General features: G+C 45.2%; 1 protein-coding gene across 6 annotated transcripts in view; it reads right to left on the bottom strand.

The window, feature by feature from the left end:
• Positions 1–13505, bottom strand: part of LOC101102548 (aldehyde oxidase 2) — an 86278-nt gene that overhangs the window by 39075 nt on the left and 33698 nt on the right. For all 6 annotated transcript variants that reach the window (XM_060410192.1, XM_042244943.2, XM_027965072.3 and 3 more), the window contains 10 exons: positions 13230–13339; positions 11571–11755; positions 10794–10977; positions 9140–9232; positions 7898–8067; positions 7203–7317; positions 5153–5275; positions 2061–2157; positions 1492–1616; positions 658–791 (listed from right to left, as the gene is read on the bottom strand). In XM_060410192.1, coding sequence (XP_060266175.1) covers positions 658–791; positions 1492–1616; positions 2061–2157; positions 5153–5275; positions 7203–7317; positions 7898–8067; positions 9140–9232; positions 10794–10977; positions 11571–11755; positions 13230–13339 — 1336 coding nt within the window. The remainder of the gene's footprint in view (positions 1–657; positions 792–1491; positions 1617–2060; positions 2158–5152; positions 5276–7202; positions 7318–7897; positions 8068–9139; positions 9233–10793; positions 10978–11570; positions 11756–13229; positions 13340–13505) is intronic.

Here is a 13505-nt window from a genome sequence, read left to right as displayed (position 1 = left end):
ACATGTCTGAGGGCTTTGGGACCTCTGAATTACATGGAAACTGTCAAGGGAAGCAGGACCTTTGAAATTTGCAGGACAGTTGGGGGTTTGACATAGTGACAAAACAGCCATAAAAACTAACAAGGAATAGAAAAGTCAGCCCGAGAACAGCATGAACAGTGCAGGAGCAAGACTTCTGGTTGGGGTTAGACCGGGAGCTCTGTTTGAGGATGTCTTGTGTCCACTGAACATCCATTGAAAAGCCAGCCCTTCCCAGGAGCAGGGAGATTTTTCTTTCTCACTCCACTTTGTCTTCAGCTGGTGGTAGAAAGGAAAAGTGGGGGAGCAGCCTCTCCCTTGGCACTCCACTTGGGCAGGTGACTTGCCCCACCCCTAAATGGGTCACTTTCCATGAAGCTCGAGGATGGGGCAGTGTCAGCTCTGGAGGTGTTCAACTAATAATACCACTTTTCCTTTATAGAGCAAATTAGCCTATTCAAACTTCTAAGTGCGTTTGACTTTTCCAATAACTTTAGGAGGGTGGGTAAAAGAGACAGGAGGCTGCGGTGCCCAAGGACACTCAGATGGTGATGCCAGCAGCCCAAGTGACCCTCAGGCTGCCGATATGCCCTCAGCTCTGTGCATTTTACGCCCTCCCGTGTCCCTAGGTGCACTTACTTGAGAGCACCCACAGCTGCAATAGCTCCGAAGACAGCCGGTCTTCCTATCTTCCCTCCAAAACCTCCACCCACTCGCTTTACGTGACAGGTGATCCTGTTGATGGGGATGTTTAAAGTAGAGGACACTGTTTTCTGTAAAAGGTGGGTAATGGGAAAGTTTTACAAGGGTAAAGTGGTAAAGAAGGTTTTTGCTTCCTAAAACACAACATAACAGCAAAATTCATCCACCCCTACTGTTAGTAAAAACAAAGAAATAAACAGCTGGGACAGTCTGAATCTTTCAGAGTTCTGAGTTCATTAATGTTGCTAATCTCCATAAAACAAACTTCCTAGCAGAAAAGTGGTCTGGATTCCTGTCAAAACCTGGATCCTAGCCAAATGCTTACACCTAAAGCCCCAGGAAGGTGAAAACCAGCAAACTCCCGACAATCTATTAAAGAGGAAGAAATGTTTGCAGCTAAAACCCGAAGCACTTTATGACTGGGGAAATGATAATGTGTTATGAAGTGCTGTGTTTACTCCAAAGGTTGCCTGTAGTGATTATTTTAGGGAAAAATCAAGTACAGAAATAATTGTACTCATCCAATCACGGTCACATTTAAGCATGAAGCCAATGAATGTTCACTTTAAATTGAAAATGGTTGTGGCTGTTCTTTCATTTACTTAACAAGACCAGAAAACATAAAAAATGGTTCCAGGGTCTGAGTTGCTCTGCTGATGTATAATACTTAGATTCTAAGATTCTGCAGGTAAAATGGCAGCCGTTGTGAGGCTGAAGGCCATGAGGGAACTGGGAAGTTGGGGAGGAGGTGGGGGAGACACTGGACCTCACCTGCACGTGGGCTGGATCCTGTGTTGATACATAAATGTCCAGTTCTTTGTCCTCTGTCTTTGGAATAACAAGCACTCTCTGTGTTTCCATGTAAAAATGCTCCTGTCCTCCGACATGGACCTCTCCTGTTAAGGGCAAGTACAGGAAAGCACCTGAAGGTGTGTGCTGATTGGGGAATTCAAAAGCAAGTGAGACATGGACTGGCTGGCTGGATTTGTCCTGATTGAGAAACTGATGGATCAGGTGTTCTGTCCTGTGACAACTGAGGTCATCTGTTTCAGAGACTGTGGTTCTGGATAAGAAGTTGAAAATCTCTGCTTTTGTTCTTCATTCTGTCCTTGACTAATCAAAGTCTTAGGAATTTTCTATTTATTCTATTGCTCCCTACCCGCCCCCCTCCCCAACCCCAAGCAACACATGCACAATTTGAAAGGAAGCGAGAGAGGAGAACTTTGGCAAAATGCCATGACTTTAGGGGGTGGTCTTTCTGAAAGGAAATCACATGCTCCCCTGTCTGCTTCAGAAGAGAATTGCACAAATATTCTAGGAAACAATCCTGAGTCACTCACCTTCAACAATTTGATCGACTTTTTCAAATGCCTCCTCGATGTTTCCTTGTTCAAGTTTTTTTTCAGGGCACAGGAATGAGTTGTGTTTTATGGCGTCCTGAGTGACAGGAAGAAAAAAAAGCTAATTCTTTTTGTTGTTTTCTTCCACTGGCAAATTTTTCTTACTCAAAAGCCGGCAAACTCTGATAATCGCCATCTGCTAGGACACGTGAAAGGAGTCGGGCCAGCAAGGGAGCGTGTCCTTGAGCAGCAGACTCCCCGCAGAGCCGGGACGCCATAGGAGATGCCTTCTCAGTTGCAGAGAAAACCAGCAAGCGTTAGAGAGACATTATGATTTGAGATCTGGGGATACTATGATGGCCCAGGATGGTAACTACTCATTTCTCCATTTCAATGTGGATCTCCAGGGCACAGGTGATAGATCCAAATGCAGTAAGAGTGAGGTTCAGGGCCCTCCCCCTTTCTCCACTTCATGAATAAAAATACTCCTGTTAGACTTCATGCTGAAGGGGAGGACTCAAGTCCTAATGCACCTCTGGGGCAAGAAGACCCAACAGAGGTATGGTAGGCAGTTTGTTCATTTCTGTGTGTATTTGGCATATCTCATAAGGGCTTCCTAGCCCTTTATGCTAGGTTTGTTTTTGTTTTTGTTTTTTTGCAACAATATTATGAACTGACTGACACATGAATACTGGAAGCCATCCTGTCCTGCTGTTCTATGGATTGATCTATGACAGTTGATTCTTGCTTAACCTTTCTTTCCTTTTTTAAAAAAATTTAATTTACTTTATTCAATGTAAGCACAAATATGTCTATTTGTCAAGAGTACAGTGTTGAAGATCGACCCCCCACTAAAGAAACAAATTGCAAAGCAACTTCTCCCCCCTCCAGAAAACAGTTTTCCTCAAATCACTCACTAATTTAATAGCAGAATTTTCCAAATGTTAAGAAATCTAGGATTATTACCCTGTAATGATAACGCCTAATAATCTGTAGATACAGGTGTTTTCCATATTTCACAAGGGCACCTGGCTCTTGTGTTCTTACTCCCTAATGGTCTCAGGTCCATGCCCGTTTTTGTTAATGACAATTCGAGTAGTGAAAGCAGCCAATATTAATTGAGTGCATGTTTTTTGCCAACACTGTAGAATAGACAGTGTATTTACATGTATTCTCACATGAATTCTATTATTCTCTCCACTTTCCAGATGAAGAAGCTGGGCTTAAGGAGGCTAAAATAACTTCCCCAAAGTCATGCTTCAAATAAGTGATGGAGGCAGTTTTCAAGCCTGGCTCAGTTTTCAGAAACATCTTGTCTAATGCTTGATTTCTCAAAGCAGTGGAAAATGAAGAATATAGCTGAAGTTCTCATTGTTTTGCTACACCAAGATCTCAGTATGTCAGTCTCGTATGTGTGAAAGTATGTTTATCGTCATCCGTAAATATGTCCTAAGTTAGTATAATCTTATTAGAATATATGCTATATTTATATATAATATATGCTATAACTAGATGCTAGCCACTGTTCTACGTGCTTTCTGCATATTAACTCATTGAGTCTTACAACCTGATGAGGCAGGTTTTATTACTGTTCTCTTCATTTTACAAAGGAGGGAACTATGGCACAGATATGTTAAGAAACTTGTCCAAGGTCACATAGCTAAGAAGTGGTGCAGCCAAGATTCAAACCTGGCAGTTTGGTTCTAGAATTCTGTAGAAATTTCTGTCCAGTGCTTTTAGACAGAACTCTATTTGCTTCTTATATATACAGTCATGTGAATGAATGAGCGGATGAATGAGTATTGGTATATATGACTGTTCTTTTACCTACTTTTCTTCACGGAAGAACTCTTTTTACTGATGGTGGAGAGTCCTATTCTGAGGGAACCCTAAATCTCTAAGCATTCTGAGTCCCAGGATATTTCATGAGGATATCCTTTGGGTGGTGCCATTTCCCACCTTGAGGAAATGGGATTGGAATTGATATTTCAAAAACCCTTGTTAGGATCCTAGTACAACTCTAGAAAGGGGTGTGAGCCAAGAACAATGGCCTGAACTTCTTGCAAACTTGACAAAATGGGAATTTGGAATAGAGTTAATTTAATTTAGAAAGAACTAGAAACATGACCTTTTTAACACTCTGAATATTGAACAAGTTGTACCTTTTAGGGACATTTTAAAAAATGTTCAAATGGTTCACTAGGGCCTTTGAAACAATTTTATTTCTTTCACAAGCAAAAATTAAGTACTCTTTTTTTGTCAACTTAATTGATATGAACTTATCTTTCATTGAATTAGAGCACGCAAACGCCATAAATCTACATCTGATTTTTCTAATCTAAATCCATTATTTTTGCTGGAAGTTGCATTTGTATTCCATCATCTAGACCCAGAAGCGAGAATGGAAATTTCTATAGAATTCCATCATGAAAGTCCCACTGCTTTTGGGCTCCATTTTGGAAAGATTATTGCTCCCAATATCCGTTCCCACCATTTTCCTCAAGTAATAGAACCCCCAGTTTCTAGTGAATACCTGGCCACCTAGAATAAAATGTATGTTTCCCAGACCCCCTTTCTAGGTGTGTTGGTGTGGTACCTGATTAGGTTCTAACCAAGGAGATGTAGAAAGATTATGTGCAGCTTCTGAAAAGTGTCTTTAAGGAGAGGGGATATGCTCTTCATCATTGCCTCATTCTCTCTGCTGACTGAAGTGTGGACTCAAAGGTTAGTGTTCAGTAACTGTTGTGGACTGAAGTGTGATCTAGAGAATGGAAACCACGCAGGACAGAGCGACTATTAATAGATATAAGGAGCCCAGACCCTGACACTTAGAGCCACAGGCGAGTTTGAAACTGACCATTTCTAGACTTTTTTTGAATGTGCAGGAGAAAGAAACTTCTATTTTTCTCCTGTTTCTTGGAACCAAAGCTAATTTTAATTCATGCAAGTAATACCTTCCAGAAAAAGTTGATTTTTCCAGAGTAAACCAGTGATGAAAAAGAAGTAGAGCCCTAAATAAGTCTTGCATTAAGAAGTTTACAAGGGACTTTTGATTCTACAACCTTATAGGAGAGCCCAGGCACTCTGCTTACCTCAATGGTGAAGATTATGGGCTCCAGCTCTTCATAAGTTATCTTTATCTTTTCAATAGCACGTTTTGCCTGTACATCTGTTTCTGCAACCACAGCACAGATGATCTGGCCCACACAGAGGACCTGCAAAAAGTATAGGCATGAAGCGGGGGGAAAATTCTGGGTAAAAGTACTATCAGTGCAAACTTACCAATGGCTAAGTGCCTTAGTTACTATTATTGAACAATAATAACCAGACTGAAGTCACATCATGTGCTTGGCTAAAAAAAAATTCTTTAAACTTTTAATTTAAAAGTTAATTTAAATCATACATATGGTTTCATTAGCCATTTTATTCAATTGAATGTAAGCCCCAGAGTGGATGTGAATTTGGCTGGGTCCAGAATCTGCTATGTCCTCTGTCGAGGGTGATTCATTCATGTGTGATGCCTTCATGGAGTCATTTTAAAGATAAGGAGAGTATATTTTGTACACTATGATTCCTGTGCCTCCCTTCACAGCCCCCAAACTGAAGCACTGACCCCCAATGGGACTGTATTTATAGATAAGGCCTTCAAAGAGGTAATGAAGGTGAAATGAGGTCCTAAGGTTGTAGCTCTAATTCAGTATGACTAGTGTCCTTATAAGAAGACATAAGGGGAAAAAAGGGAATTCCCTCATGGTCCAGTGATTAGGACTTCACGCTTCCACTGCAGGGTCATGGGTTCCATCCCTGGTAGGGAAACTAAAATCCTGGATGCCACAAGGCGTGGCCAAAAAAAAAGAGAAAGAGATAGGAACACTAGGGAGGCTTATACACAAAGAAAAGGCTGTCTCCTATGAGGACACAGGAAAAGGGAGCCATCTGCAAACCGGCAAGAGTGACCTCAGGAGAAACCTGCCAACACCTTGATCTTAGACTTCTAGCCTCTAGAATTGTGAGAAAATACATTTTTGCTTTGTAAGCTACCCATTCTGTGGTATTTTGTTTTGGCAGCCTGAGAAGATAACATAGCTCCTAAGCAATAGCCAGCTTCCTCATCTGGAGTTCAACCGAAAGAACAGTGGTTTATTTCATGGCCGGAGGAGAAACAGCCTGAGATGTGACAACAGCAGCTGACATCTCCTGAGAGCCTTCACATGCCAAGCATTGCTGTGAACACTTCACATGATCAGCTCATTTAAACTGCATAACAACACAATGAGTTGGTTCCTCTGATTATTCCCAGTTTACAGGTGATGATATTTTACAGGTATCAAGACAGAATTTCACAGGTGATGATACAGAGTGGCAGGGCGAGACCATGAACCAAGATAGTTTGGCTCCAAAAGCAAGTGCCCCGTGAATGATGGTAGAATTGAATTAAAGGTTAGGAATGATATGAGCAACTTTATTAAGAATGGAATATATGAAGGTCAGTGGGAGGTGGTAGGGAGAGGGTTGGTCCAGGAAGGAAGAGAGTTCAGTGTAAATAATGGAGAGTGGCTGTATATTGTATTCTCCTTCCTAGATTTTTTCAAGGATTTTCCATCCTGATACATGCCAGTTCTTGCATTTATTCTTCAAATAAGAGTAAACTGACTCAACGGTACACAGTGGGAAAGTGAGTATTTGTTGTTTTTCTGTAATAAATTTCCTTTTTGCAATGTTATTTCCTGATTCCAGAAGAGTAGGTCTATAAAGTCATTGAAAAGTGAAAGAGTGTCTGCTCAGTCATGTCTGACTCTTTGTGACCAAGTCTATAGCCTGTAAGGCTCCTCTGTCCATGGGATTTTTCAGGCAAGAATACTGGAGTAGATAGTCATTCTCTTCTCCAGGGGATCTTCCCAATCCAGGAACAGAACCCAGGTCTCCCTCATTGCAGGCAGATTCTTTACCCTGTGAGCCACCAGGGAAGCCCCACACAGAAGCATTAGAAGAGAGAGAGAAGCATTAGAGAGAAGCTGGAAGAACTGGCTTTCTGGCCCCTAGTGGCAGAGAGGGCTGGGAGGGGATGGAAAGCTGCCTGGAGGTGGTACCTTGGTGACCATCTGTGCCAAGTCACATGAGACAGCACGTCCTGTACCTCACCTCATCTACGGCCAACAGTTTGTCATCTTCGGTGCCATTGGTGCCTGGAATGTCCTTCGCTGTTATCACGTCAACCACCCCAGGTATTTCAAGGGCCTTGGACAAATCAATTGATCTGAAAAAAGAGATACATTTGAGAAGTAGAAATCAGCAAGCTTTGAGGGAGGGAGGGGTACAGCATGGATGAAAGTCAAAATATATGATAACTGGACTATAGACCCTGACCAATCAGAGCTGACCTGCCAGAGAGCAGGGTCCAGGAGCCTCCCTGCTGGGCCAGGGATAACACTGTAGTTGCTGGAAGGGGACAGGAGGGGGGTGGCCACCGTGGCTGTGGCAAGGGGCATCCTAAGGAAGTTTAGGACAGTGGCCATTCACCATTCAGCAATTACCTAGTCCAGGGTTTTATCACCAGCTGAATATTAGCCGTACTCAGAGTTACTCCTCTGAGCCATGCCTGAGGCTGCAGCAGGGAGATGAAAGCAACGGCCCATAATTGTGATTTTTTTCCCCTCCCTTTCATGATGATCATTTCTACTGACATTCCTTTCCTCCTCTTGGGGCTGGTGACCTTTTAAACATTCCTTCCGTTAGTTTCCTTGGGTTTAGACATTTCAAAAGAATGGTCACATTGCTTCAGGGAATCCCCAAGTGTGCATTAGAAAGAGTTTTTTGAAAGCTTTTCATTTACTTACATGATTTTTGCATAGGCTCTGGTACTGGTCACTAAAGCCATGTGGAGTTCTTTATCCACCATGGGGATGTCATCACAAAACTCGGCCTCCCCGGTGGCATGTTTGAGACCTGATAGGTGCATGACGGGGCGTCCAACTGGATCTTGGAGGGGCTGGTGAGAATCCACACTCTACAGAGAAAGACAAGAGCTTCCCTGGGAAACTTCCATCTTCAGAAGTGGCCTGGCCAATACTCCTGATTCAGGGTTGAGAAATCAGGCAGTCACCCTCAGTCAGCAAACACTGGAGTGGGTCAGATGAGCATGAGAATTTAATGATGTAACTTGATTGGGGAGCTGTCATTTCAGCTCTGTGGCAATGCTTTAGATGAGGCCAATGTTTTAGCAAAATTGTGAAGTCGGTGAAGGGGTGCTCTGGCTTCTTTGGCATCTTCTTTTCCTGAGTGGTGGCCCATATCCCTGTCTTCTGGAATTCAGGGGTCTCCCTGTCTTGCTTCCTTACCTTTCTAAGGATCAGCCTGTTTACACATAAAGCCATCATGATGATAAGGCTTGGAGTGATATAATTCAAAAGCTTGCTTATCGACAGGAACAAGGCCTCTGGTGGGGGGCTGTGGGGGCCAATGGCAATGGAGCCCATCCAGATCTGGTCTAAGCTGCCTTGTCTGCCCTTGTGAGTGGCAACAAAATATCCCTGGGAGTGTAATAAGTGGAGGAAGTGTTTATTCTGGAACTCTTCTACCTGAAGATGTGTGTGGAGTGAGTGTGGAGATCGGGTGATGGGAGGGCTTGTGCTCCAGTGGAAAATTATGGATACTTTCTCAATTGGTCTTCGAGAGAAGGGATTCAGTTGCTTGCAGGCTCTCTTGCTGACTGGAGGTTAAACGTATGGAATCAGGGGCTGGAGACTGACCCTTGCTACTATCCTGGTCTGTCCTTGCCCCACACAGCCAAGCTACTCTTCAAACATTTGCCCAAAGAACGGCAGTTGGAAGAGACCCTCGGGTATTAGTTGGATGGTCAAGCTGCTTCAGGTGGCTTTGGCCTGAGGGCATCCAGCTTCAGTAGCTCGGGTCTGATCTTAGATCCAGGCTCTCCCTGCATAGGCCTGAAACAAAGGGCCAATGTCCTGGCAAAACTCGGAAAGTCAGAAGGGAAATGTGCAACTCTGAAGTGCCTGCTTATTCACACAGCTATCACTGTCTCTTAGTTTCTCAGTTTCCATTAGATTAAACTCACTGACCTGGTACCTTTGGACTCCCTGGGGAACCGTGCCCTGGAAGTCTTCTAGAGCGCTCAGGAATCGGTCTGAAATTTCAGGATAATGGCGGCTGTTCTGAGAGATGATTCAAAACAATAAAGATAAGCTGATTAGTCTATGATTCAACTGGGCTTTGATTTATGTGAAAAGGATTTGGCGAAGGTCACCGAGAAACCATGAGCTCAGGTAGCAGGGATGATGCAAATCCGCAGCGCCTCCCAGACTCTCACTTTGGCAAATGCTCCTTGCCCTCCCTCCCTTTCCACACTAGGAGGACCTGGACAGACTGGTTGAATCTGATCCTCGAGCCAAGCTAGCCCAAGGAGGGAGAGGCCCTCTGGCAGCAAGCTGGGCAGAGGCAGCAGGAGAATCAAGAAAACCGAGGGCTGGGGGAGCCCTTCTAGAGTGAGCTGGGGTAAATAATGAGCTTAATTATTTTCCTCAGCTTTTCTGGGAGAGCAGCAAGACTGGGAAGGCTCTTTGGGTGTCACTGAAACGTATCTAGTGTCTTGATTCGGAAATTCAAGGGAGGCAAGAGTTATTCGAGTAAATGTGGTTTGTGAGGGTCTTCAGCTTTCTTTCTTTAGTTCCCCAGGCAGGGATTGAACCCGTGTGCCCTGCAGAGGAAGTGTGGAGTCTTAGCCATTGGATCGCCAGGGAAGTCCTGTGAGGGTTTTCATCTGAATGAATAAAAGCAGACAGTTTAGGAACACAGGGCTGTTGGGGTGGGGTGTGGTTGGGGAACATGGGTGCAAGGTAGGGTGAGAGGTGCAGTCATAGTCTGGGGAGGAATCTGATTGATTGAGCGGGGAAGAGAGAGAAAGAGAGAAAAAATGTTTTGCTTTGGTAACTTATTCCCAAAGTTCATAATCAGAAATTCTGAAAAGAAGCTACTTATATATTAGCATACAGGTGGTGCTAATGGTAAAGAACCCACCTGCCAACGGAGGAGATGAAAGAAACAGGGGATAAATCCCTGGGTCGGGAAGATCCCTTGAAGGAGGGCATGGCAACCCACTCTAGTATTCTTGCTATGGACAGAGGAGCCTGGGGGGCTACAGTCTGTGGGGTTGCAAAGAGTCAGATGTGACTGACCCAACTTAGCATGCACACATAAATGTTTTGACTTTTTGAAAAATAAAATTTTATTTAATGTTTCATATTGAATATAAAACTCCAAAATAGGCAAAACTAATCTATAGTGTCATTAAGCAGATCAGGGTTGACTGGGGGCAGGGATGAGAGTGTTGAGAGCAGAGGGGCAAAAGGGCACTTTTGGGGGTGATGGATATACTTTTGTTTGAAGTGGTGGTTGCACTGGTTTACGCATTTGTCAAAACTCTCTGAGTTTAAATAATAGGTACATTTTGTTCTATGTAATTATACTTCAACAGAGTTGATTTTAAAAGAAAAACAATTGCACACCGGAGGCAGGGATCCCATCATGTTTCCCTGCTCAGGGCACTCGGTAAGCATGTGTGCACCAAAGACAGTCTGGCATCCTGAGCCTCACCCCTCAGTAACCCTGAAGGGCTGAACCCAGGAAGAAGGAAAAGCTGGAACTGACAGTTTGCAAAAGGAGTGGGGAAGGTGGGAGCTTATGCTGCCAGGAGCCCATAAAAGCCAGAGAACTTACAGGCACAGGGAACGGCCTTATGAGCTTCTTCAGTTCCTGCAGAACTTGTAGGTAGAACTTGAAGAAGAAGCTGACTACCAGAGTCCTCTTGAATTCCACCCTCCCACCTGGAGCCCAGCCTGGGAGGGAGACTTCATCCAGGAGCCGCCTGCAAGCTTCATCCAGCATCAGCTCATCCCACTGCCTGGGAGGGTTGGGGGCAGGAAGGAACCAATGAGAAAAGTCAGTCTCCATGACCAGAGGTCTCCGTGACTAGAGGCCTGTGCTAGATGGTTCAGAGACCCCAGGGTCTCACTTTATGAGTTGGATGGAAACTTAGAAATCACTTAAATAAGCTGCTCAGGGAAACCGAGGCCTGGGAGGCTGCGCTAAGTAGGCCGGACGTGCTAGAACCCAGGCATTAAATAAAGAGACGACTATGGCCAGTTCCACGGTGAACTGGACAGGACTCAGACTTGGACACTGCCTTTGCTGAGAAGGAAACAGAGTGCCCCTGAGCAGTGGGAGCGATGGGGAGCGCTTGGATGCTGCCTGGTGTAGGTTTGCCAGAGCGTTGATGTGCACAAGAGCACTGGGGCTGAATGCCTTCCTGGGCCATTTTCATTGTACACCTCACCCAAAGGGTTGTGCCTTATTAATCAAAGTCAAATGAGGTTAGAGTCATTTAGGAAAATTACAGGAAGAACAAGCAATGATTCTACATATAGGAGTTTCCATCTTTCCACTTTTTTTTTTAATGTCAAGCTTCACCATCAGGGTACAGGGTTTGTCACTTACCTCCCTAGGAGCTGCTGGCAGGACTTATGTGCACTGACTGTGGCAGCCCCGACCCCTCCGTAGGTGATGCTCAGGTCCTCGATGATGTCTGTGCCCTCTTTGAAGAGGACTCGCATACCGGCATTCACGTCGGGCAAGGCGTTCTGCTGGCACTGAGCCTGTCGGAAGGCTGACACGAATTCCCACTGTGGAGACAAAGACCATTTGGAGTTACTTGATATGTCAGAACTAAGAGTGAGTTCTTGCTTCTTGGTGCCACTAATTAATCACTCAGACTCAATCGAAAGGGACACAAAGGACATTTGGCACAGTTTGAGGACAATTTGGCTGCCTCTTTTTTCAAAGTGATGTGCTCCCAAAGGTCCATCTTCAACACCCCATACTCTCAATTAGCAGGGTCACTGTGCACTTTCCCACTGGGGCTGGGATGCCTCTGCAAGGGATCCCTGCATCATTTCCATGTGCTCTCATTTCCAGGTGCCATTAAGGCTAGTCTCCAGACCCTTTGTCCCCCATGTGGATGGAGGATCCCTCCAACACAGGTGTTTGGAAGGTGACTTGGAGAAGGAAATGGCAATCCACTCCAGTACTATTGCCTGGAAAATCCCATGGACAGAGGAGCCTGGTAGGCTACAGTCCATGGGGTCGCAAAGAGTAGGACACGACTGAGCACACTTTCTTTCTTGCTTGCTTAAAGTGTGAAAGAGATCCACTGGATTTCTTGCTTTGTAGATACTGCCCCTTTTCATTCTGTAAAGTCCATAAAGGTGCTGAATAGAACTTTCCAACAGTGGACTAGGGAATTTTCTACCAGGGACAAGAGTCAGAAGGGTGATGGCTCCCCCCATGATCCTTGGCCCAGGACCACTGGTGTGGTGACAAAGTTAACAGAGATGGCCGCTGCCTTGCATGTGTTTCCATGTTTTTGGCCACCGGGGGCACTGTGTGTGGGTCGGCCTGTTTTTCTGTCTGGGTCTGTTACACTGATCCACACTGGACTGGGAACACATTTCAGAGTTTCCATTCCCAAGGAAAAAATAAATGAAGACCATACTTGGCTGAAAGCATGACTTAATATAAGACTTCCTGCATGACCCTCCTGGCTTTGGATCTCTCTGTGTATCTGTTGTGTTGCCCCTCTTGGGAAGACTGGTCTCTGAGATTCAGGTACACTTTAGGGGAGAAGCATCAGGAACAGGGAGTGAGGACAGAGGGTCCCCTCTGCAGCCAGCTACGTGGCCACATCTCCCCCAGGGATCATGTGTTAGGCGCTCCTGGTCTTCTGAACTGTTGGGGTCAGCTCAAGTGGGCAGTCGGGAGGCCTAGCCCCAACCTCCATCTCCTTGTGGGTCAGGCAGAGAAGCTCATTCCACAGCCAGAGAACTTTAATTTCCGCCTCCCAGATCTTGGACACGAGCGGGTGTGTGAGCATGAGCGCAGGCTGGGCAGGCCCCACCCCACAGCTGAAACAACAACCCCAGCTCCACGCCGCCCAGAGCTGCTGGCCCGAGGGTGGCTGCGGGCCTTGGTGCCGCGCCAGGCCACGAAGGACAGGAAACAGGTTTTCGGGGCAGACTTATTTTCCTTCCATCTGTTTTGAAACATCTAAAGATGACTGGCCTCAGTTATAGAAAGAGAAAAACAACTCTCAGGTCTTACCTTTTGAGAGTGAGGAATATACACAGACTCCAAAATTTCCTCTGGCTTCAGGTCTGCACTTGCCAACCCAGCAAGAAAATGTTCACTTAGAGGAATCCGCCGTGTGCCTTCTGTTGAAGAAAATGACATTTCTGCACAGTTGCAACAAGGAATGCAAGACTATTCTATACTCTTAAATGTCAGCAGTGGAGAAGAAAAGGTCACCTTCCTCGCATGGAGCAGAGTGGGGATCTGAGTGTGGTGGACCAGCCTCCGACCCGTCCTCCTCACAGGGAA

The sequence above is a fragment of the Ovis aries genome, chromosome 2 (genome assembly GCF_016772045.2).
Source record: "Ovis aries strain OAR_USU_Benz2616 breed Rambouillet chromosome 2, ARS-UI_Ramb_v3.0, whole genome shotgun sequence".
Taxonomy (NCBI): domain Eukaryota; kingdom Metazoa; phylum Chordata; class Mammalia; order Artiodactyla; family Bovidae; genus Ovis; species Ovis aries.
Note: the sequence above shows the minus strand (reverse complement) of the source record. Positions and strands in the feature narration are given on the sequence as shown.